At 33.0% G+C, this 25,770-nt stretch overlaps 1 protein-coding gene across 1 annotated transcript in view; it reads right to left on the reverse strand.

Annotated features, from left to right (window-relative positions):
* LOC135950271 (uncharacterized) overlaps positions 1-25,770 on the reverse strand; it is a 95,641-nt gene that overhangs the window by 11,897 nt on the left and 57,974 nt on the right. The window contains exon 3 of the mRNA XM_065499813.1: positions 2,878-3,073. Coding sequence (XP_065355885.1) covers positions 2,878-3,073 — 196 coding nt within the window. The remainder of the gene's footprint in view (positions 1-2,877; positions 3,074-25,770) is intronic.

Raw genomic sequence — 25,770 nt, forward strand, 5'->3', positions numbered from 1 at the left:
GGATGTATAACGAATTTGCACTTTTTGAAAAGCTAACTTCACATCAAATATTTTAAATGAAAAAAAAGTTATAATTTTTGATGCCGAGGTGACCAGGTTCATTCAAAAAACGCCTATTTTTTATGTAAAATTCAACTTTAGGGCAAAAAATCTCAAATCTATGGATATCAAAATATAGTAACCCATTTTAGATGGCCTAATATGTTCTTAATTATTTTGTAAAGGGTTCCGACAACCCCGCACCTGGTATGGATATTATAGCCAAAAAACGAAAATATCCCATTTTTGGAATTTTTCAATACTTTTTTGGGAATTGCGGGATTCCTGATTACAAATTTCAAAATTAATTTTTTATTTTTCCATTTTCAATAAAAAAGTCTATATAAATGTCAAATTCCATTAAAAAATATTCATAAATAACAATTTTATTTCAATAAAAAGCATTTTTTTGTCATATTTTTCAAAAAAGTATTCCATGAATTTTTTAATTGTCAAAAGTTATATACATTATTGAAAAGTAGACAAAATCCTTTGTCCATTGATATATAACGTGTCAACCTTGTTTTTTACGTGGCAAATTAATTAGGGAAAACTTAACTCGTAGATAATTTACCTTATGACTTATAGTAAAATTTCACGGACAAAAAACCCATGCCTTGAGGAGTTAACATATTATACAAAAATGTTCTCCGTAATTTTGCATAAATTTGCTGAATACATTTTATACCTAAAATGTTCTTTTTTTTCATCATTTATTTATTGTATCTTCATTATTTAATGAACTAACAATAAGTGGTTCAAATCTTATATCTAATAATTATTATTTAATTAGTCCAGCCAGTGCCGGACGAAAAAATTGGCATTCTTCCTTCTAGATTAGGTCTGCTGTGTCCCTCCTTCTGAATCGAATGTGGCCACGGTTATCTAATATGTTGCGGGCCAGGAGGGTTCGGGTGAACTTCAAGTTTTTTTTAAAATATTTTTGTACATTTTTCGAGATTACAGTTTTTACAATGGGATCGTTAAGATCTTTCACGTTTTCGATATACCAGGGGGCAACTGTGATCATTCTTAGAAACTTGTTTTGGCGTCTTTGGATCTTTTCTACATTTGACGCTGAGGCCGTGCCCCATAACTGTATGCCATAACACCATATCGGTTTTATGATCATGTTATAAAGTAGAAGTTTACAATCTAAACTAAGCGAAATCGGACAACCTCAAAAAAAATTTATAATTTTCACATATTTTTGGTCATTTTTGTAAATATATTGCAGCTAATATCATACAATTTTGCCGTTTGTCCGCAAGGGGGGACTCCAGCTTCAATGGGTTGTGCAATACTTAAAAAGTTTCCCTCTTTAACCTTAAATGTTCGACCAGTTAAATAGCTTTCCAACAGCTTATGTGTGTTTGCGGGTAAATTTTGACTCAGTTTGTATATTAATCCAGCATGCCATACCTTATCAAACGCTTGAGAGATGTCGATGAAGAGTGCAGAACAGTATTTATTTTCTTCAAACGCTTTTCTCACCAAATTGATGATTCGGAATACAATTGTTTTCAGTTAACATCGGGTACAACTTGTTCATAAGTATCTTCTCAAATAGCTTTGATACTTTTGTGTGATCTTTTCCCGGCTTGGGTATCGTGGTAACCAGTGAAACCTTCCATTCTGGAGGATAATATTCAAGTCGTAATATATCATTAAAAATAAAAAGAATTATTTTTATTGCTATCCGGGGTAGCTCCATAAGCATCTTGTTGCTGATCTTGTCCATACCAGGCGCTTTCTTGGGATTTAAATCAACAATAGCATTTTCGATCTCTCGAATCTCAAAACGTAGGGGTACGGCTGCTCCAAAATAGGGTGCAACAGGTGGCAACTCAATTGCTTCGTTTGATGTGTTCGGTGTAAATACTTTTTTTAAATGATTAACAAACAGATTCCCTTTTTCAGTATCATTTCTTGCCCAACCACCACTTGAATTTCGCAAGGGGGACTTACATATAACGGGTCTTTTAAGATTTTTTGTTGCTCGCCATAATGAGTAATCCGATTGCGGAGTTGCGTCCAGGCTTTCTAAATATTTAGTCAATGATTCCATTTTTCGAAATTCCAAGAGCTTTATAAGTCTTTTTATACAATCTTTAAGCTTCGATTTTAGTTGGGGGGATCTGTGCAATTGCCACTCTCTTCGAAATCTTTTTTCATTTAAGAGCCGTTCGACATCTGCAGAATTAATTCTATTATATCTGAATTGTCGGGGGGTTTGGGTAGCATGTTGAGCAGCCAGTTTGAGATTTTTATCGAAATTGATAAGAGAGTGATCGATGTTTTCTGGTGTTCTTAGCGGTATGTTTTCCGAGCAATGTGTACTGATGTATTTTTTATATTGGAGCCAATTTATTCTTGTGCCTGCCATCGCTAAATTACCAGTCGGGGAAACAATTTCTAGGGGGCTCAATAAAGTAATAATAGTGGGTGAGTGATCTGAAGATAGTTCCAGCGAGGATTCAATTTGAATCATTTCTCTAGGGATATTTTTCATCACGCTAAAATCAATAACATCCGGTATTTTTCGTGGGTCAGTAGGCCAGTAGTATTACTTCTTATTTTTTAATATTTTTTTACTCCTACTTGCGAATAATTGATTCTGCGAATATCAATAAATTATAATAAAATCGATTTGGAATTTCCGAATAATTGATACTGTGAATATCAATAAATTATAATAAAATCGATTTGGAATTTCCGTTAAGGCCTTTTGCTTTTAATGTGACAATATGTACTATTTATTTTATATATGTACTATTTATTTTATATTATATTAGTATATTATTCATATGAAGGAGAATGAGGGTAAAATATACGTACCTAGAAACTAAAATGTAAAAACCGCCTAAAGATACAAGTGATATTGCAACATGAAATATTACTATTGTTGAGCCATAATCTTTAAAAGCTTTTTTTAATTGATCTTTTTTGCTTTGAAATTTGGTATTTTCTTCGGGCTTATCAGCCTTATAGCAATAGCTGCGCTTAGTTTGAAAATTCCATGCAATTGTTGAATCTGTTTATGTAGAAATATTAATAATATAGTTAGTTTATTAGCATTGATAATGAATATTAGTTTATAATGAGTGGTTATTATTAGCTAGGTGATATAGAATATAGAAATATGTACATAAATCTACGGTCAATGTAATATTCCACATATAAATATAGTTTTAACCAAATATTATACAAAAACTGTTAAATTTACGTTGATTTTTTTGGCATAAATATGTATGTATATACAAATAGTAAAATATAATTCTCAATTGTTTTATCGGACAGACAAAATAACATTTATTTCCATTATAATTCCTGTAATATCAAATGAATTTTTAAATAAGATAGATTATTCATTACTAGATGAGCGCCCGGCTTCGCCCGGTAGCTATTTACTAATGTTAGTTCTTTAAGTTTCTCCGAAAAATGTCTCTTATTAAGGAGAAGTGAAATTAAAAATTAAAATTTCCGAATTTTTTAATTTTTTTCTTTACAAACCATCTCCTGAAAATTTCGAATCGAATAAAATCAGCTAAATCGCTCCAGCCGTTCTCACGTGATGTCATTACATACATGGACCATTTAATTTTTATATATATAGATTTATTTAATATCAATACAAAGAAGTCTTCGTGGCCACAGAATTAGAAAATTTTCTGTGGCTAAAGGAATAGGGTAAAAAAGGTTTCTTGTGTGGCTAAGTGTGCACAGTGGGGCAGAATCGAAATTTTTTGGAAATAAATCTGGCATTTCTAAACGGCTTATCCGATCAGGATGAAATTTGACATGGGGGTAGACAAGGAGTATTCGAGCTTATGTTATTAAAATGGACCCTACAAATGATCCAGCGGCGGCGCATGGGGCTCAAAGTAGGGTACCTTCGAGATGTAAAATATTGAAACACGTGCCATTTTTTTGTTTCCCATCCGATTTCAATAATTTTTACATTTTTGGCGCTCGGCTAGTTCTTGAAAAAACATGCTTATGTGTGCTATTTACCTCTTAAAATTTCCAAGTTATAGGCATTTGAAAACGGAAATTTAAAAATTTTGCCATACCTTGGTCCCCTCGGCTCGGTCTTGAAAAAACATACTTGTGTGTGCTATTTATCTCATTTGGACCGAATGGACTCGAATTTTTTTGTTAGTTAGTCAACTAAATTACCAATAAAATGATTTCAGAGCAATAATTAAAAAAATTACGGATCCAAAAATAGACGATTTTCAATTAAAAAAATATTAAAAAAAAACTTTCATATACAAATTTTATGGTTTTCTGTGTCTATACGGAGAACATTTTGATTTCCTATAGGTCAAATTCCGCTCTTCGGAATTTGACCTATTTTTTATCAAAATTTCAAATCTGGACCACATGTTCTAAAATCCCGAAACCCTTGCGTGTTCCCTATTTATCCCCAAAGTATTTTCCCAGCCCCGAATGAAATGTGGACTCTATGGGCAAAAATTTAAAAAATAAAATATTTGGGATTTTCGCTCCAATTTTTAGGAATTGCGGGATTCCCTTTGACCTTTTGACAAGTGTATGAAAAAGTGCAATATTTTTGAAGAACGGAGTTTTAATTAAAGTGCCAAAGTGAATATAATTAAGATATTGACTTGAAATTTTCTTTATTAAGCCAAAAATTAACTTATCTAAACAAAAAAAAAATGTTGATGCAAATTTTTTTAACAAACCTCAATGAAATTTTTAACGATTTTTACATTTGGCATTCTTAATAACAAAATGTAAAAACACTTGTCAAAAGGTCAAAGGGAATCCCGCAATTCCATAGACCATCAATAATTGGCCCACTTTTTTATGATTTATGGGCATCTGACAATGGAGTTTGGATTCGATACTGGCAGCATGAATTAATGTTGCGCCTGTTGAATTTGTTAATAAAATGTGATGTCTAGGTCTTCTTATAGATAACTTATTGAATTTTTATTAAAATTTATTAATGAATTATAAAAGTAGTAAAACAAGTATCGAATATTATTTTTAAAGTCAGGACAAATTTTCGTTTCCAAAAAACAATTTCAAAACATACTACATATAAAATTAAGTTACAAGTATTATTTAAAAATTGAGCAAGTAAAAAAACAAAGAGTATATGTTTTGATCTGTTGTTAAGTTTTTCTTCCTTAATAAGATTTAGGCAGCTTTTATTGTCCTCAAAAATAACTGTAGGATTTGTTTGTTTACAATTTAAATCATTTAAAATATTTCTTATCTACACAGCTTCTGTTGTCGATAATGAAACCACTGTTGCCAGACAAAGTTGACCTCATCTCCCCAATCTGAAAGTCGATGTCCCCAAAAAATCCCCATTTCAAAATTGAAATCTGCAATTTTGTCCCCATAAGTCTATATTTATTGTTAATAAAAAAAAATTACTATGTTAAGTTTAACAAAGTAAGTATTTCAAAGGGTAGGTCGTAGGTAGGTTTGGGTAGGCTCACTCACACATTTTTAGTTCGATTTCAAAATTTTAAACAAAGAATTAGGCTTTCATAAGATGTATGCATAAAATGTATGTTCAAAAAAATTGTGTAAGTTTTTATAAAAAGTTTCGCTTTATTTTTAATTTTTTCATAATTTTTCAAATTCAACAATAGTTATTTTAATTTTTTTTTCTATGAAAACCTATTTTTTTGAACAGTGTTTTAAGGACAACAATGAGACATTACTTGTTAAAATCGGCTTATATTTGCAAAAGTTATTAAACTTTTTCGAAAAAAGTTCGAAAAAATTTACCATGTTTTTGATTTTTTTTTATTTACATGCGCTGGAGGAGAAAATACTAAAAGGTGTTAATGAAAAGTTGAATAACTTTTAAAATTTGCATCCGATTTTTTTTTATCTTTTATTTTAAAGCGTAATCAGTTTTCGTTCCAATCCGGTTAAAAAATTTAAAGTTGGACAAAAACTGATTGAGTTACAGGTCGATATGTTGACGAATAGTTGACAAAAACAGTTTTTTTAGAATAACTTCTGACATTTTTAGAAACAAATTGTAGTGTACTGAGCAAGACCTATAACCAACGCTGCACAGTGGGGGATCTGAAAAAAAAGTGGAAATAAATCTGTAACTTCTAAACGAATAGCCCGATTTTAATAAAATTTCCCATGGCTATAGAGGAGGTGTCGATAAGTTTAAGTTTTGAATTTGGGCTTAAACAACCAAGGGGGGGCCGAGCCACAATGCCCCAAAGTGGGGCACCTCGGGTATATCAAAAATTAAAAATGATGCCAAATTTTTGTTTGCGATCCGATTTGAAAGATTTTTATATACTCAAAATCGTACAACATATTTTTTTAAATATTATGAAATTATACAGGCAATAATAGGTGATTATATAAAAAATTAAAAGTCATTTTATTAATTGGAACAAAAAATATGTATTTCAACAAAAAAGTTAACAAAACCTCAATTCGTTAAAAAAATATTAATGAAAATTAAAGAACATCACAAAATTCATATTTCACTTAAATTCGTACAATTATATTAAATTATAATTAAAACTTTAAAAATTAAAAAAAATTTTAATATTAAATAATCCTAATACTTTGTAGGGTATCATTTGCTATTTTTAGTGCCTTTACGATTTTAAATGAAGCGTTGATATTCTGGGCACTGACAGTCTTACCCAAATTTTTTAGTTGTGGATAAAACATCAACTTTCTAAAACTAATGAATAAAATTTGAATACGATGGTGTACGATTTTAAGTGACATTCACTGTATATGGAATGTACTAGACGAGATCTACAAAAAACATTGCTTTAGCCATATATTATCTCTTATAGTTTACGAGTTATTCGCATTTGAAAAGTAAAATTTTATTTTTTTTGCCTACGGATCCAATTCATTCCCGATTTTCTTTTTTGAATTAACAACAAATTTATTAATAATCTTAAGAATTCAAACTTAAAAAAAATAAAAAAGTGGTTTTTTCGCCATTTTTTTCGAAAAAAGTACCTACATTAATTTAAAATTATACAGAAAATGAGAAAAAAATAAATAATGTGTTTATATTTTTCTGAAAGATAACATTTCGGGAAATATTATAAAAGTAAAATAATATCAAAATTCGTATTATTGCGTGGTCCAGAGTAGACCTATTTTTATGTAAATTTCAACTTTAGACAACATATTCTAAAATCGCATAGCTGCTTTCAAAAAATTAAGACCAGTTTTGTATGTCCCAATCTGTTCTTCAATATCATGCAAAGGGATTTCATAGCCCCGAGCTTGGTACCTTCAATAGATCCAAAAATCCAAAAAAAATCCTAATTTTGGGATTTTTGGAAAGTTTTTTGGGAATTGTGGGATTGTCATTAACAATTCACAAATATCTTTTTCACTTTTGGATTTGCATCGAACGTTTCTATATAAGTGTAAAATTTCATTAAAAACGATTCATAAACAAAACTTTTATTGCATTTTAAAATTTTAAATTTTCCAAAAAAATCAGCTATAATTTTTTATTCGCATATTTTTAAAAAAAGTCTTCAATAATTTTTTTAATTCTTAAAAATTTTGTACATTTTTGGAAAGAGGACATAATTTCCTACACGCTGATATATAATATGTATATCTTTTCAAAATCGGGAAAGAATTGGATCCGTTATAAGCAAAATGGCAGACCAAGGTAGGCAAAAAAAATAAAATTTTACTTTTCAAATGCGAATAACACGTAAACTATAAGAGATGGCTAAAGCAATGTTTTTTGTAGATCTCGTCTAGTACATTCCATATATATAAAAATCTTTCAAATCGGATCGCAAACAAAAATTTGGCATCATTTTTAATTTTTGATATACCCGAGGTGCCCCACTTTGGGGCATTGTGGCTCGGCCCCCTTGGTTGTTTAAGCCCAAATTCAAAACTTAAACTTATCGACACCTCCTCTATAGCCATGGGAAATTTTATTAAAATCGGGCTATTCGTTTAGAAGTTACAGATTTATTTCCACTTTTTTTTTCAGATCCCCCACTGTGCGCTGTACAGTCCAAGCAAAAAATTTGTTTTTTATAAAAAAGGGAAATTTCAGTTCACCTTTTAGTACATAATTAAGATTCGAATTTAGAACTCTAACTTAATTTGAAACGAAATTGATAAATAAGATGAATACTATATCAATAATTTATGTTTGATTCCTGATTTGGTATATTTATGACCAGTTTTTGACTTCGTATTTAAATACTTATTTAGTTATTATACCCTTCAGCTTCGTGAGAAGGGTATATATAAGTTTGTCATTCCGTTTGTAATTTTTTTTTACTTAATAAGTGTTATTTAAATACAGTTTGAGTTATTCAGTGCTATATTCAGTGCTATATTATTTTTCTTATTTAAATATGAAATGGTATCACTACTAAATGTATGTTTAATTTTTAGATTACACAGAGGAACAAAATTGACATTTTGGTTTGGTGCCGCGGAAAATGTTTTTGATAAAACATGTATGGGATATTTCGTAGTCAAAACTATCTTTAGTTTTTTCTTAGGAGCTCTTGTTTTTAAGATATCGCGGTTTTTTTTGGTTATTCCGTATTTTTTCTCTTTTTGTTTGATTATTTCATAAATGGAGACTAAAAAAAAAAACGCATTTTTGTACTGGTATTCTACACAAAATTATCTTTTCTTTGACATCAATTTTGTTTATCTAAGTTTCATGATATATTGGTGATATCGCAAGGATGTTGAAAATTAACTTTTTTCAGTTTCATCCTTATAAGTTTGACCTATGGTAAAAGGGTTCAACATTTTTTCACTATATACAATAAAAATATATCAATAAACTAATTTATATAAAAATATTGAAAATTCTCTGAAAATATACTAAACTATTTGGCGAATAACTCAAAGTTATACAGTATTTTTCATATGTATTTCGTATTAAAAAAATTATACAAATGTTCGTAACTTGAATGTTTTACACCTGTTTTTTTTGATAAATATAGTTTCTCTTGTTATATTATTCATGCTGGTCAGTAAGATGAGATGCTGTGTTAAAGATCCTAATATGTTTTGTTACATTTGTGGCGAATATATGTTAAAAGATCAGCGAAAATCAATTACATACACTGTTCTCCAAATGTAATTTGCATACTTTGGTATTCAAATTCGCAACTTAGACAATTCCTGGATATATAATGTAGAAATAAATCTATATGTTTGTAAAAATTTATTTTTGTCTATAAAATACTAGTGTTTAAAAAAAATGTTAAGATATTTTCACCAAAAACACTGTAAATCACGTAAATACAAAATTCGCAATATTTTAAAAACGTCAAATGAAGAATTTATATTGCTGTAGTTAGATTTAAATGTGTATTAAGAAATAAGACTAATGACTACCTAAAAATTTATTTATAAAAAAAATAGTTTTTTAGGATGTAAAATTTTGGGATATTATCTAAATATTTCATTAAATTTTTAACTAATTTTTCATTTTAAATAAAAACCATGTTCGAATGTGCAGTAATAAATTTTTATTTAAAATTTTCCTAATGCACAATTTTATTAAGGATAAAGCTAAAAGAGTCAAATTTCAACTTTCCTGAAAGATCAGACAAATATGCCAAAACATCCATTAGAATTATTATACTCAAAAGAAGTATCCCAGCAAAAACTTCGCTTACAAAGCCACAATTGCTACTTAAGTAATGTCTTTTTTAATAACTTACTTTTAAGGTATAATGTTTTTGTTTTTTAGACTTTACTATAAAATAAACAAACAAAACAAAAAAACTGTTACTTTTTTCAATTTGCCCATTTTTTTATTGCATGTTTATTTTTAGAAAAACAGAAAAGAATATTGCATTACTGTGTGAAAACCATTATTTGATGCACAATAAAATAACTAAGCAGTGGTGTAGTGAGTATAACAACAGACTAGCAAACGGATGGTTGATGGTTCAACTCGTGGCTGCGATTTATTTTTTTTTTTATTTTTTGTTTGCAAATACAAAATTCTATAAATAACTATACTAAAAAAACAACTTATTTCCGGCTAAAATATAAAGGATTACTTTTGGGACATCGCGAACAAAAATAATGACTTCTTTCAGTAGAAAAATAAGTAGTCGAATCGTCAAATTCCCCTTATTTTTCGGCTTATTTGTAAGTAATTATTTGTAAGTAAAGTTTTTGCTGGGATATGTTTACGTAGACCAAATATTACATAGTAATGAGGGTTCATCAACTTGTACAAAACATAGTTCAAATCTCGGGCACCAAAATCTCTGTTCCGCAGTGTTATCAAAGTAAATAGTGTCCTGGGAACATAAAAAGTCTCGAAATGTATATCTAAAATTTTGGTGTTTTTCATCACATTCTGACGAAATGTAATTAACATTTTTAATTACAGATAAAAATGGTTAAGAAATAAAATATGATTATTCAAAATGAGAATAAGCTCTATAAAATTAAAATAAAGAATATCTAAAAATGTAAAATCCCTAAAAATGGATGTAAATCCCCAAATTTTGTTAAAATCCCTGTTAAAATCCCTTTTTGTCCCCAAAAAAATCTTGAAATCCCCAATTTGGGGACAAATCCACACATCTGGCTACACTGAATGAAACAGTAGTTTGTTTGTTAATCAAGAAAAAGTATCCTGAATTCGATTTTCTATCGATTCTTCATTCCGCCCAGTTGGCATCGCCGTATCCAATTAGTAAATTACGATCTGTACCATTATCACTAAATATAATTTTAAATATTTTGCAAAACGTTTGAGTTCATTCCAATCTTCTTGGTTTGGATTACACGTCTTTCTTGCAAGGATAACTTTTTAACGGGTTAGGCCCGAAATCGTGGCTTATTTTTCGTCGGATGTCTATGTCAATCACATCCATATGCGAAAATATGAAAAAACCCCCGGCCACAATATTTTGTTAATTTAATCTACAATTTGATGTATAAGATGTTGTGGGCAGATGCGGACCAAATAACTAAAAGTCTACGTGAAAAAGTAGTTTTTTAAAAATGTGTGTTTTGAAAGGTCAAAAAAGTATTCTTCGGGGATTTTTTAATGGGCTTATATTTTCCCAGCTTTTATTATTTAATTTGGTAGACAATAAGTTAAAATTTAATGTTTGTAGGGTTTTTGGATACTTCTGCCACAATATCGCGAATAACTTTTTAGATAAATATGAGTTTTCTTTTCTGACTATGTAAACTCAATATATGAAATATAAACATATCTCCACTTTCAACGGACATAAATATTAAATCTCGCAGAAAACACAAAAAATTTGTTAGATTCATAAAATTTAGAGTGTTGTCAATAAATTTAGTGCAATAAAGCTTAGAAAAAAAGCATTATTGTCTTTGATTTTGGGCCTATGGGGAAAACCACTGTGCATCGCCAGCCCAAACCGCTTCTACATAATTTAGATCCGCTAAGAAGTGATTTTTGGAAATTCGAACGCTAAGGGGGATAAATCGGAAAAAAACCGGGTAAAACCTGTACATCTATATCTCCAAAACTAATAAGCATAGAAATAAAATTTTAAATGTGTCCACCGACCAACTTTTAATTTTTTTTCGAAATTCCTTCATGAACATCGATTTTCTTCTTAATCTACTCTAAAAACCAAGAATTTTGGTGTATAACACTTAAATATGGATGAAAGGGAAGTGGTCTCTCAAATCGCTTTTTCTTTTTTTTAGGCAAAATGCATTTTTTCCAAAAAATTAAAAAATCCTGATTTAGTAATTTGCTTCTAATTCAAGCAATTCTTAACGGATTTGAACGTAATTAAATGCGTTAGAAAGATAATTAAATTTCCTAAATGTTTCTTAAAGCAACATAGCCATTTTGTTCGATGGTTTTTTATTCATAGCATTACAAAATCAGGTTTTCAAATACAAATTTATAATTTTTTTTTAAATTTTGCTTACCTTTTCTTTTATAAAAATTGAACGAGGAACAATTTTTATATTCTGTGAATACAGTATGGTAGGAAATTTAAAAATGAAGATTTAGATGTAAATAACAGTAGCATTATGTTAAGAAAAACTGCAGTTTTAGTTGAAATGATGAAATGACTAAAGTTGTTTATTTGTAAATTTGCTTCAATTTCATAATAAAGTAAGAAGAGATTGATGTTGGTTTTTTATTTTTTCAAATTTGATAAAATTTTATTTTTGAAGGACGGTTAAAGGAAAGCCCACAATTCCTAAAAATTGGAGCGAAAATCCCAAAAGTGGTATTTTTTACAATTTTGCCAATAGGGCCCACATTTCCATCGGGGCTGGGAAAATACTTTATGGTTAAATAGAGAACACATCGAGATTTCCAAGGCTGCTTTCCGTGTTCTGATCCCAGCTTTGGGATTATAGAACATGTGGTCCAAATTTGAAATTTTGATAAAAAATAGGTCAAATTCCGAATGGCGTAAGGACAGCATAGTCGAAAAATAGGACATGTTTTTTATATAAAAATTTTCTCCGTAAACATACTTTACAGAAACACACAAAAATTTTTATATGTTCTTAAAGAAAGTTTTTTTTAACAAAGAAAGAGTTAAGTCACCTTTTCGCCCAAAAAACAGCAAAAATGTACTATTTTTTGAATTTTTAAATTGAAAATCGTTTATTTTTGGATCCATAATTGATATTGCTCTAACATCTTCTGTATAGTATTGGCGATTTTGTTGTCTAACTAACAAAAAAAAATCGAGTCCATTCGGTCCAAAAGTACGACCTATATTTTTAAAAAAGCGGACCAAGGTATGGCAAAATTTTAAAATTTCAATTTTGAAATGCCTATAACTCGGAAATTATAAGAGATAAATAGCACACGTAAACACGTTTTTCAAGACCTAGCCAATCGCTTTCCAAAAACCAGATGGGAAACAAAAAATGGAACGTGTTTAAAAATTTTACAAGTCGATGGTAACCTACTTTGAGCCCCATAGCGCTAGAGCATTTGTAGGGCGCATTTTAAAACATTAAACTCGAATACTCCTTGGCTACCCTCATGTCAAATTTTTTATCCCGATCGGACAGAGAGCTAAATGATTTGATTCAAGTCTTTTTTTAGCATTTTCCCAAAATGCATCCAAACTGCAACCAAAGTACAATTTTAACAAATTTGAAAAAATAAGAAACCAACATTAATCTCTTCTTACTTTATATTAATGTATTTATGAAATTGATGCAAATTTACAAATAGTCAACTTTAGTAATTTCATCATTTTAACTAAAACTGCAGTTTTTCTTAACCGAATGCTACTGTTATTTACATCATCTTCATTTTAAAATTTCCTACCATATTGCATTTACAGAATATAAAAATTTTACTTCGTTCAATTTTTATATAAGAAAAAGTAAGCAAAAATTAAAAAAAAATGTTAAGTTCTTATTTGAAAATCTGAATTTGTAATGCTATGAATAAAAAACCATAGAACAAAATGGCTATGTTGCTTTAAGAAACATTTAGGAAATTTAATTAGCTTTCTAATGCATTTAATTACGTTCAAATCCGTTAAGAATTGCTTGAGTCAGAAGCAAATTACTAAATCAGGATTTTTTAATTTTTTGGAAAAAATGCATTTTGCCTAAAAAAAACGAAAAAACGATTTGAGAGACCACTTCCCGTTCATCCATATTTAAGTGTTATACACCAAAATTCTTGGTTTTTAGAGTAGATTAAGAAAATCGATGTTCATGAAGGAATTTCGAAAAAGTATAAAAACTGAGACGGTCTAGTGTCCACCTTTAATCAAAAAAAAGAGCCGACATGTGTCTGGTACTTTTAGGAAATTCGAAGGAAATCCAAAACGTGTTAAAATAGTACCAGTAGGACCCTTTGTTAGCCTTTATATCTCTTAAATTGATAAACATAGAAATAAAATTTGTAATTAATCGGACCCAGAACAATAATGAGTTGAAACCGTTTTGGTACTTTTTTGAAATTCGAATTTTCAAGGGGGAAAAATGGTATCCGTTTTTAGTACTTTTTTATTAAAATTTATTTTTTCAATAAAATGATCAAGAATTATTATTTTCTAATTGCAATTTTAACTTATAATTAATATGAAAATTTTCGAAAATTATTTCCACAAGGACATTTGATATTATTTATTCAAATTAAAAAAAGATAAAATACTAATTTTATTTTCAAACATAGTCCTTTACCCAATTCACCATTTGTGGAATTAAAATGGTGTTTAAAATATCAATCTAACTATAAAACAGACACAAACTTTTAGCTTTATATGGAGAATTTCATACATATAAATAAAATTTTTAATATGTCAATCTTTAATCAAAAAAGGACCTACAGGTGTCTGGTACTTTTTGGAAATTCGATATTCTAGGTGGCCAAAACGGGTAAAAATAGTACCAGTAGTACTGTTAATCTTTATATCTCCTAAATTGATATAATATAGAAATGAAATTTTTAATTCATCGGTCCCGGAACATATTGGATTTTGCCTCTGACTTCTTAGGAAACGGATTCTTTGTTAATTTGCATTTAGCACAAACATTGCATGTAGTTCGAATACCACAATCTATAATTTTAAAATCTTCGTTTAGCTTACCAGATTGCATGGCCTTTACAGCATTGAAATCTCTGTGTCCAAAAAGTTTATGGTAATAATGCTAACATTGATTCAAGTTACATAAAACTTTATAAACTTCTTGACATGGTTGAGTTTTTAATTGTTTGACGCACTCAGCAACACCGACCTCAGTGTTATTCAAATCTAGAATTTTACAGTTTGTACCAAAAAATAAAACATTGTATGTTACATTTGAATGTTGGAATATAAAGTACATCTTCGACAGTAATAACATTTTCAACACCTTGCTGATTTATCATTTTTATTTTACAGTCACATTTTCTAGTAATAACATTTTCAACACCTTGCTGATTTATCATTTTTTTTTTATTTTACAGTCACCATTTGAATAAACTCCATCACCATTAACTTTTCATCACCATTAACTTTTCACGCCATGATTTATAAAAATTTGTAAATTCATTTCACTGCTACAAATATGACAAATAGCACCAGAGTCGACTACCCACACACCTTCTTCTCCATTAAGAACAAAACACCAATTATTTTCTTCATACAATGTTTTTATTGTTATGGTCTTTAAATTTTTTGTGGTTTTTAATGCGGAATGTTCAACAGATTCTCTCTTCTCACGTTTTTCAAATTTATCAAGCAATTTGTTTTCAACATTACAAGCATCTCTAGCATATTTACAGTTGGCAATACGAAAAACTTCTGTTTCATCAACAACCAACCCATTCAAACTACAAGTTGCTTCATTATCAAGCTCTTTCCACTTCTGGGATTTCATTTTCTATTACTTCCCATACCTTCTCCTTCTTGGGCAATAACATCATACGATACTTCCATATTTCATAATTATCAGGATTGAGTTTCGTTATTAAGTGTTTTGGATTGAAAAACTAATTACACAGTGGGAATTCAGGCAATAAAATTCTGTCGCGGATCTCACACAATATTAATTATAAAATGCCCATAACCTATTAAAATTGTGAACTCATAAGTTTATTAAAATGTATTAATGGATTATAAAAGTTGTAATACAAGTATCGAATATTATTTTTAAAGTCTGGAAAAATGTTCATTTCCAAAAAACAATTTCAAAGCATACTATAAAAATGAGTATATTTTCAAAACTTTTTTTCCACATCTCAAGATTATATCCATTGAATATTCATTTACCTTGCTCAATAAGAAGACGGGTTGCATCGGCTGTCTTATAGCCCTGACAGACATGTGGTTTCTATACCACGATATGTATACTACGTACATATTCATAGTATATGCACCAGCTTTACACCATAGTGTTTGATAGTTAAAATATAGTGTAGGTTGACACACATGTAGTATACTACGCTAGTATAGTATACAAATCCTATGTCTGTCAGGGCCAGCGTTGCCACTCATAAAATATTTTTCCTACCAGATTTCTGATTAAAAACTACCAAAACCTACCAAATTTTAAATATTTGAGAAATGCTATTTGGATTCGTTTCAAAATTAATAGTTACCTTAAAATTAGGAATATTTAAATATATGGTGAACTATAATTGTGGAAGTATTGAAATTTAGTCCGAATAGAACCCTTATCATTTTACAAGGTTTGGCTGAAAATGGGCGGTATTAAATTAGTGGGCGTGGCACATACCAAACAAAGTAAATAGTTATTTTAGAATATCTGGAGAACTGTAAATGTGAAAGGCTTCAAACTTCATAAAAAAATGTGAAGGATCGGATCTCGGGGTGAGTCACCTCCCATACAAAGTAATTAGTTATTTCTAAATATCTTGAGATCTATAATTACTTGATTTTTCCAACTTTGTCCGAATAGCTCCCTTATAATTTTACATAGAATGAAAATTGGCGGCAGTGGATAAGTGGTCGTGGAACTTCCCATGCAAAGTATATAGTATTTTCGAATATCTGCAAAACTATTATTGCGACAGACTTCAAACTTTATACGAATCAATTTCTTATCAGTATATGAAGTTTATCCAAAAATGGGACGGATGGGAACAAGGGGTGTGGCACCCCTTCTTAATTTGTGGCATAACAGGACACTGGCATCAACGTAATTTACACAAAGCTTAAAGACTTACAATTAGATTCACTTGATATTCGAATATTTATATATTTTATCTACAATGGTAACAATAACTCATTTGAAGCATTGCTTTAACTATTATAATAAATAGCTTTCATGTCATTATAAGGAGTCTGACTAAAAATAGGCGAATGTCTTAAAAAAAACTTCAAGATTTTTTAAAATCACTGGATATTTTTTATACCTTCAACGGCATAGTATGCAATTAATCACAAACAAGAAATTCCGGTATTAATTATATTCATTTATTTGCTTATAAAATCTTTTCACATTTTTTTATTTTACTTCAACAGGGGTAGCGAAGCGCACCGGGTCAAGCTAGTATGTGTTATAATTTTGAATGATTTAGAATATGTAAATCAAATGTATAATACGTTAAAAGCTTCAGATGAAACTAAAATTTTGAAACAGCAGAACAAAATATTGTTAGAAAATAAAAGTATTGCGAGCCCTTTGTCATTTTCTGAACTGAACTCTACTAACTACGTACAAATTTACCTGACTAAACTAAAAATTTAAGATAATTCTGTCTTCATATGTTATAAACAATTTTAATATTTTGGAGTAACATAGTGTTTTTTTATGATTTTTATTATTTTGTTCTTAAAAATACCTATTTAAAAAAACCTACCAAAATGCGACAAAAATCGGAACAAACCAACCAAACTACCAAAAGTCAATTTGTTAACTTAAAACTACCAATTTTGGTCCAATTGGACCAAAGCGGCAACGCTGGTCAGGGCTATTAATGACACATATATAATATGTACTTTTACATGTACAATGGTTGAAATATGGCAACCCTTTATATTGCAACATGTACGTTCTCTATTATATTTTTACATGTTCATTAGGGTGGAGCGATTTTTATTTTTTTTTCGTAGTCGCTTTGGAATACCTGTTAAAAGTTGCTTTTTTAACTCCTAAATATACACAAAAAATTTCATTTCGTGGATCGTATATATACAGGTGCCCCCACATCATTATAATAATACAAAAATAAATGGCTCTAGAAAACGGGGGGAGTGGAAGTCCCCAATGTCCTCCTTATGTCTAATAGCCTTGGATGTCCTCTATCAGTAAAAAGAAAAATAACCAAATGATTAGGCCCACTTTGTAGCTCAGGAAAGTGGGCTTGGATTGGGTATAAAAATACCCACATCGGCATGTGTGGGTTGTAAAACATATGAATTATGAATTTAGTTTTCAAGTAAAAATGTGTTTTTTTTTAATTATTGGATATAATTATATTGACCTAACAATACATAAACATATTTATATTCAACATAAACTAAAGTTTATAAAGTATAAGGTTGTTTAATGACCATATGAAAAATAGGCAATTTTTTGATTTTCAATTGTGTTGGGGCACCTCAAAACATCAAAATAGGTAAGTAATCTTTCGTACGTTTAACTTACTCATTAAAAGGCAACTTTTTATACCTATTCCATTGAAAACAAGAAATCAAAAAAAATTTCATACATTATCGCTCCACCTTAATGTTCATTCTTATAATGTAGTAACATTAGTATTACTTTCAACTTTGTATTTTAGTCTTAATGTAAAACTCTTATAATAAACTTCAACAGGTTATGGGCCGCAGTGTTCGCGGAAAATTTAAAAACCTTTTTTATAAATAATAAGTTAAGACTAGTTGAGAAGGAACAAATAGGATGAGTTCATCGTTATATCAAATTGAGAAGCTGGACGGCAACAACTTCGAATACTGATCTATCCAAATGCGTAATGTGCTGCTGCAAAGCGGCTATTGGAAAGGCTGGTATGGAATTGGAGGAGGCTGGTATGGAATCTGCCGTGCTTGAGAAGATTAAGTGTGATGATGAAAAGGCGTTGGCCACTATTTGTCTCAGCATAAAGCCGACACAGTTGAACTATGTCAAGAATTGTACGACGTCGTGTGAAGAGTGGCAGCAGTTACAGTAGGTGTACAGACACGGGGACCTATACAAAAGGTGACGCTCTACAAGAAATTGCTAAATTTATCTATGGTTGCAGACGGGGACATGGTGACATGCAGGAAGAACTATTGTGGATAATTTTATTGTCCAGTTTACCGCAGCAGTATGAAAACTGTGTCATAGCAATGGAGACCAGAGACAATTTGACCAGTTTGATTTCTCTGAAGCACAAACTTCTAGAAGAACGAGAAAATAGACGTTACAAATCAACAGGCGTTTGGTATTCGTACGAAAAATGAACGAAAACTTCTAGATGAACGAGAAATGTTTTTTGTGTGGTAAAGTCGGTCACTATGCAAAAAGTGTGAGATGAAGAAACAACAATAACCGTTTTCTATTTTAGCAGTAGCTGATACGTTGCAGAAAGAACGGTGGTATGTTGACAGCGGCGCAACGGCGCATATGTGTAATAATCGCAACATGTTTATGAACTTTGAGCAACATGATGAGATGATATCGTTAGCTGCCAACGAAGATGTTATGGCAACAGCAAGGGTGATGTCAAAATAAGATCATGTAACACTAGGGCAGTGATGCCAAGTGTAGGGAATTTTCCCTTTTTGTAGGGATTTTTTCCCAAAATTTCACATGTAGGGAAAAAAGGAAAGATTTTTTACTTTTGTCGAATTGTAGGGATTTTTTGCAATTTAAAACTACACATTATGTATTTTCCAAATATAAAATTAAAAAAACATAAAATTTGTTTAAGCATATCATTAGAAATTCGTAAATCTGGTATAATATGAAGTAAGTAATAATGTGGCATCTTTAATATCATCATTAATGCCGCCATGCGCATTATCGACCGGCTTGGATCCAAGTCTGCCGATGCGCTTAACATCGACGAATTGTCGAAACTAAGTTGGGCTAAGGCCCAACTAGCTGAGCTGGACAGCTCAAACCCTCCTCCAAGCGCAGATGTAGCGAACCAAGGCGCATCTGCTGGGCCCAAGCGGCAACGCTCGGAGGAGGAGCTGCTCCAGCAGCAAAACCCACAGCCGAAGACTAAACGTCCGAAGCAAGAGGCTCGTGTGATAAGAAGGCCTTACAGTGAAGTTGCTCGCAATCCACTTGTAAGGGCTATTATCGACAGGAGTGTTGATGACGGAGCTATCCCAGGAGAAATGGCTGAAAATCCGTCAGGGTATGCTGGGGGTATACTGGAAGATTCTCAAGGAGAATCCCGGTCCATCCCCGCAAAACGACGATGCTGGCTGGTATCAAGGTCATGTAAAACTGCTAGCGTGTACCAATGACCGCTCAGCTCTACTGCTAAAATTAGCAATTGCGTCCCTAGGGGAATTGTGGCCTGGCGCGAAACTGGACGTGATCCCGGTAAACGAGATACCTCGTAGACCGAGATCAGTCACAGTTATTCCGGCGGAACCACATGAACCTGAGGAGATTCTGGCATACATTCAGAGCGGTAATCCCGATCTACCAACCCATAACTGGAAGGTGGTTAAGGTTTCCGCTCCTGAAGGTGCGCATAGAAAGGTGGTCGTAGTCCTTAACAAGGAATCCTTGGCGCCACTACGTGAGAGGCAAAGCAAGATTTACTATGGTTTCGATAGTATCAAGCTGCGCATCTACCGTGGTGACGACAAGCTCGACCCCGAAACTTCTGGTGTTAAACTGGAAGCTCCGCAGGATATGGACTGCAAAATTAAACTGGATGACCCCGCAAGCTCTGAGGACAAAATGGAGACCCAATCACACTCCAGTATGGTTGGGGACCTATTCTGCGCTCTGGGTGATGTGGAGGATGAAGATGTTCTTCTGGAATCAGACCCAGAAGACATCGACGTTACGGTCATATATGATCCAGACCATGGTGAAGGCGATCCAAGTGAACCTTCACCACTCTAAGGCAGCTTCGGCTGCCCTGCTCCTCCACATTGCTAGATATGGGGAGGACATTGCGTTGGTCCAGGAGCCGTGGATACACAATGGCGAAATTCGTGGACTCAACGCCAAAAAGTACAAACTTTTGTACATAAGACGCACAGGTAAAATAAGATCTTGCATTTTGGTTAAGAACCATCTTAATATCTTCATTCTTCCTGATTACAGCGATGAAGATACAGTAGCTGCTGCTTGGGAGACAGGTGCAGGTAAGGTGTGGCTGCTTTCGAGCTATATGGCGCACGACCAGGTTGAACCACCACCGAATAACCTGGTATCTAATATGATGCGTGCCGCAAACAGGGCCAGAACTCCGGTAATTATCGGAGCTGATGCAAATGCTCACCACACAATCTGGGGTAGCTCAGATATAAACGAACGAGGTGAGTACATTCTAGACTTCATATTAGACTTTAATCTGGTAGTTGTCAATCGAGGTTCAGAACCTACTTTTGTGGTAGCAAATAGTCAAGAAGTTCTGGACATTACGCTTGTCAGTGCAAGCCATTCGAAACTCATAAGGAATTGGAAGGTTTCAGATGATTGCTCTCTGTCTGATCACAGGTATCTGACATTCTTAATAGAATTGGAAGTTGAGAAGGAAAAGCCTTTTCTAAATAGGAGGAAAACCAATTGGGATGATCACAGGCGGATCCTTGATGGTTTACTTCCCTCACCCCCTCTTATAGGTGACACTAGGGACATTGAAAGCGCTGTGGAAAAGCTCACACTTTCTCTCAGTGAGGCCACAAGACGTACATGCACTCCCTCTGCTCGCAGAGGAAAGGTAAGACCTCCATGGTGGTCTTTAGACATAGCGAACACTAGGCGTAATTGTCGTAAACTATTCAACGAGGCGAAAAGATCAGGCAACTGGTCAATGTATAAGTCTATGTTGAACAAATTTAAGAATATGGTCAGGAGCGCGAAACGTAAGTCCTGGAGGAATTTCTGCAGCGGCGTCGAAAGTTCCTCTGAGACAAATCGTCTGCGCAAGATCTTATCGAAAACACCAACTGTTCAAGGTTATATTCAGAAACAGGATGGGAGGTGGACTACTGATGGACGTGAGACACTAGAAGTACTCATGGACACTCATTTTCTGGGGAACTTGCCTCCAGATATTGCTAGTGCATCCCAACCGAACAATCGGACAACTTCGTCAATTATACTTGACGAACATTTGATAAAATGGGCCATACGGAGTTTTGACTCTTACAAGTCTCCGGGCCCAGATGGTATAATACCCGCTGATCTACAGAATAATATAGATCTATTCACTCCTTGGCTGATAACTATCTATCATGCCTGTCTTGCATGGTCCTACATACCAAAACGGTGGACCGAATGCACTGTGACATTCATTCCGAAAGGGGGGAAAGCGTCACACACCAAAGCAAAAGATTTCAGACCGATAAGTCTATCATCATTCTTGCTGAAAACCCTTGAAAGAATCATCGACATCCACATACGAGTGTCTTTGAAACAAGGATCAGTATCTCCCTCTCAACACGCCTACATGAAAGGCAAATCCGTTGAGACAGCACTTCACTCCTTAGTGGGATATATTGAGAAATCCCTTGAATTTGGTAATTTCTCGTTAGTGGCCTTTCTGGATATAGAAGGAGCCTTCAATAACGTAGAATCTGCAACTATCGTTTCAGCTCTACAGGATCTTGGTTTAGACCAATCAACTGTAAGGTTCATCACAAACCTTCTACGATACAGGATCATTCGCTCCGAAAAGGGAACGGCAGTGATCACGAGAATGGCCACTAGGGGTACACCTCAGGGAGGTGTCTTATCACCACTTCTGTGGAATTTGGCCATAAATTGTCTGCTCAGGAAATTGGATCTCTCAGGTTATAAAACTGTCGCCTACGCGGATGACGTCGCGGTGGCAGTCTCTGGGATCCACTTGGACACGATATCACAACGCCTGGAACATGCACTCAGTATACTGAGTCGGTGGAGTACGGACAGTGGATTGAGTGTAAACCCAGGCAAAACTGAACTTGTACTGTTCACAAGGAGGTACAAGATTCCTCATTTCTCGCTTCCCCGATTAAATGGTGTTGAACTAACACTATCGGACAGTGCAAAATACTTAGGAGTTATTCTGGATAGTAAACTATCCTGGAAACCCAATACCCTTTCAAGGACGTCAAAAGCCTTGACGGCTATGTATGTCTGTAAGAGGGCGATAGGTACGCAATGGGGTATTAGACCCCAGTTTGTCAACTGGCTATGTGATGCGGTCATTAAGCCGACACTATTTTATGGAGTTTCTGTCTGGTGGAAGGCACTAGACAGTGGCTCGACGTGTATGCTATTCGAGAGAGTGTTAAGGAGAATGGCAATCCTGATAACAGGAGCTTTAAGAACGACCGCAACAAAGTCGCTCTTTACTATATTGAACTGGATCCCTGTGGATCTTATGGCAAGAAAAATGGCATTTACTTCTGCCTTTAGGCTAAACGCGATTGGTGCGTGGAAACACGCTCCATATGTCACGCCAGCATAATAGGTAGTATTCAGACTCTTCCGGAGAATATCGATTACTGCATTTCTAGGCCCTTCATAGCGAGGAATTTCGATTTCTCAATTCCGTGCGGTACGGAAGCAATGAACGGGCCCTTACATGACACAACGGGTCTCTCAGTCTATACGGACGGTTCTGTGAAGGGAGATCGAGTTGGCGTAGGTGTCTATATTCGGGAACTCGATATTAGGTTATCTTTCAGACTTCCGAATGAATGTAGCATTATTCAGGCTGAATTATCGGCCATCAAAAGGGCGGCTAACTGGCTTAGTTATAACAAGATATCTGACAGGGATATTTGTATATATACTGACAGTCAGGCAGCTATAAAATCCCTGACAGGTGTATACACAACATCTAACTTAGTCCAGGAATGCCGGGCATCCTTAAACAGGATGGCGAGACATTCAATAGTCGTACTCAAGTGGGTACGGGGACACGGGGATATTACTATTACGGGCAACTGTGTTGCCGATGATCTGGCGAAAAAAGGCGCCATGTTACCTGACGGAGACATAGATTTCCTATGTGGGATTCCGTTATCCAAATGCAAGCTACAAATTAGTAACTTCTACTATGAGCTCGCTCAGGCAAGATGGGACTGTGAACCCACATGCACTATGACCAGGACGATATGGCCCCGACTAAATCGGGGACGGACAATTCATCTTCTTGGCTTTACACGCTCACAATTGAGTGGTGTAGTGGCGGTCATAACTGGACACTGCACCTTTGGTAACCACGCTAGGAGACTTGGTTTGCCGTACCACGACTTCTGCAGAAGTTGTCAAAATGAGGAGGAGGATGAAACTATTTTTCATCTTCTTTGTCATTGTCCGGCATTAGGAGATCTACGCCTAAGGTTTCTGGGGCATCGTTCCCTTGATAGTCTCTCTGAGCTCTCGAATATGAGGCTTGAGGGTATTAGTGCCTTTATAGGTAGAAGTAATTGGTTGAAAAGACCAGACACGGGGATCACTTTAGAGTGACCCAATGATCGCCGACTCATTGGCACGTAAATTCTCCAAGATCTCCTCCCTCTCTTTTTCTTCTTACATCTCCTCCTTAACTTCTTCAATCTTCTTCTTCTCCCTTTTTCACTTATATCTGTCCCTCTTTCTTCTTCTTTCTTCTACTTTCAGGTAACACAAAAGGACCATTGCTGGACCCATGTGAGCTGCTCTTTCTCTCTTCCTTACTTCGTGGCTGCCTGGAAAACCTAACCTAACCTAATATCATCACCGCTTTCAAACTACATACATATATAGTGATTATCTCAAGGCGTATTAACTCACTCACGCACTCACCTTGTTAATACGCCTTGTATTCTCGTTTTTACGGTATTTGACATTTCCTTAAAGAACTAGCTACAAGAGTAGATTCTACAATAAATTTTCTTTTGAAGTAAACACATGTTTGGTTTTGTACATTTTTTACATACATACGTACTCCATCTTCGCAGGTCTCATCGATTTTAATAAGTAAGTTTTTAAGAAATAAATGTCATTATAAATTAAAACAACAAATTTTAGAAAAAAATTCCGATTCGTCTTCTTATAATGATGGAAACAAAGTAAAGAAATACTGCTCAAGTTGGTTGAGAAACGAGAAGCTAATGGGATGGCTGAAGCCGGTCAAAGATGACGACTTTAAATGCAGATACAAGGCTTGTGTGCTAATACCAAAATGCACCAAAAAATCTTTCAAAAACAAAAACCCGAACAATGGATTCTCTTTTTGGCAAGCAAGTCCTGGAAAAACCAATTCCAAAAACCGATTAAGCCTTTTTTTTGATTGAACACAACTTTGCTGTTCAAAAAAGAAAAAAGTAGTGTAGGGAAAAATGTAGGGAAAATCAAAAGTGAGTGTAAGGAAAAAAAGGGATTTTTTTTCATAAGCGTAGGGATTCCTGAAAAAATCTCCTGGCATCACTGCACTAGGGATACCAGATTCAGATTCGAAAAAAGCTGGACATTGGGCTCTAAAAAGCTGGACAAATCAAAAAAAACTGGACATTAAAAATATGACCGAGAAAATGTTAATTTTGGTTTTGTGTAATTTTTTTTTAAATATATTTAATACACGATGCTACAGTAAACAAGTAAGAGAGCTATATTCGGCTGTGCCGTATTTTATATACCCTTCACCAAATTATACTTTAAAATAATTTTTTTAAATATTTTTAGGTAAACAAAATTTAATTTTTTTTTTTAATTGTTTTTTTGAAATTGTTTTTTAATTTTTTTAAAAAAAGATTTTTCCAAATTTTTTTTTTAGTTTTTAAATTATTTTTATTTTGGAAAAAAATTTATGACAAAAAAAATGTTTGATGAAAAAAAAATTCGGGTTAAAAAATATTTTTCCCGATTTTGACCCATTGTAGGTCCAACTTACTATAGCCTTATCTACATCGTTGCAATGGACTTTGAAATATCTATCATTAGATATCCATATTGTCTATATTAATGACTTAGTAATCCAGATATAGATCAAAAATAGGTCAAAAATCGAGGTTATCCCGGTTTTTTGCTCATATCTCCGTTATTTATGGACCGATTTTGCTGATTTTAAATAGCAAACTTCTCGAAAGCATGTCTGACAGAATTATTGAAGATTTGGATCCCGAAGATATCTGGGGT

The sequence above is a fragment of the Calliphora vicina genome, chromosome 2 (assembly GCF_958450345.1).
Source record: "Calliphora vicina chromosome 2, idCalVici1.1, whole genome shotgun sequence".
Taxonomy (NCBI): domain Eukaryota; kingdom Metazoa; phylum Arthropoda; class Insecta; order Diptera; family Calliphoridae; genus Calliphora; species Calliphora vicina.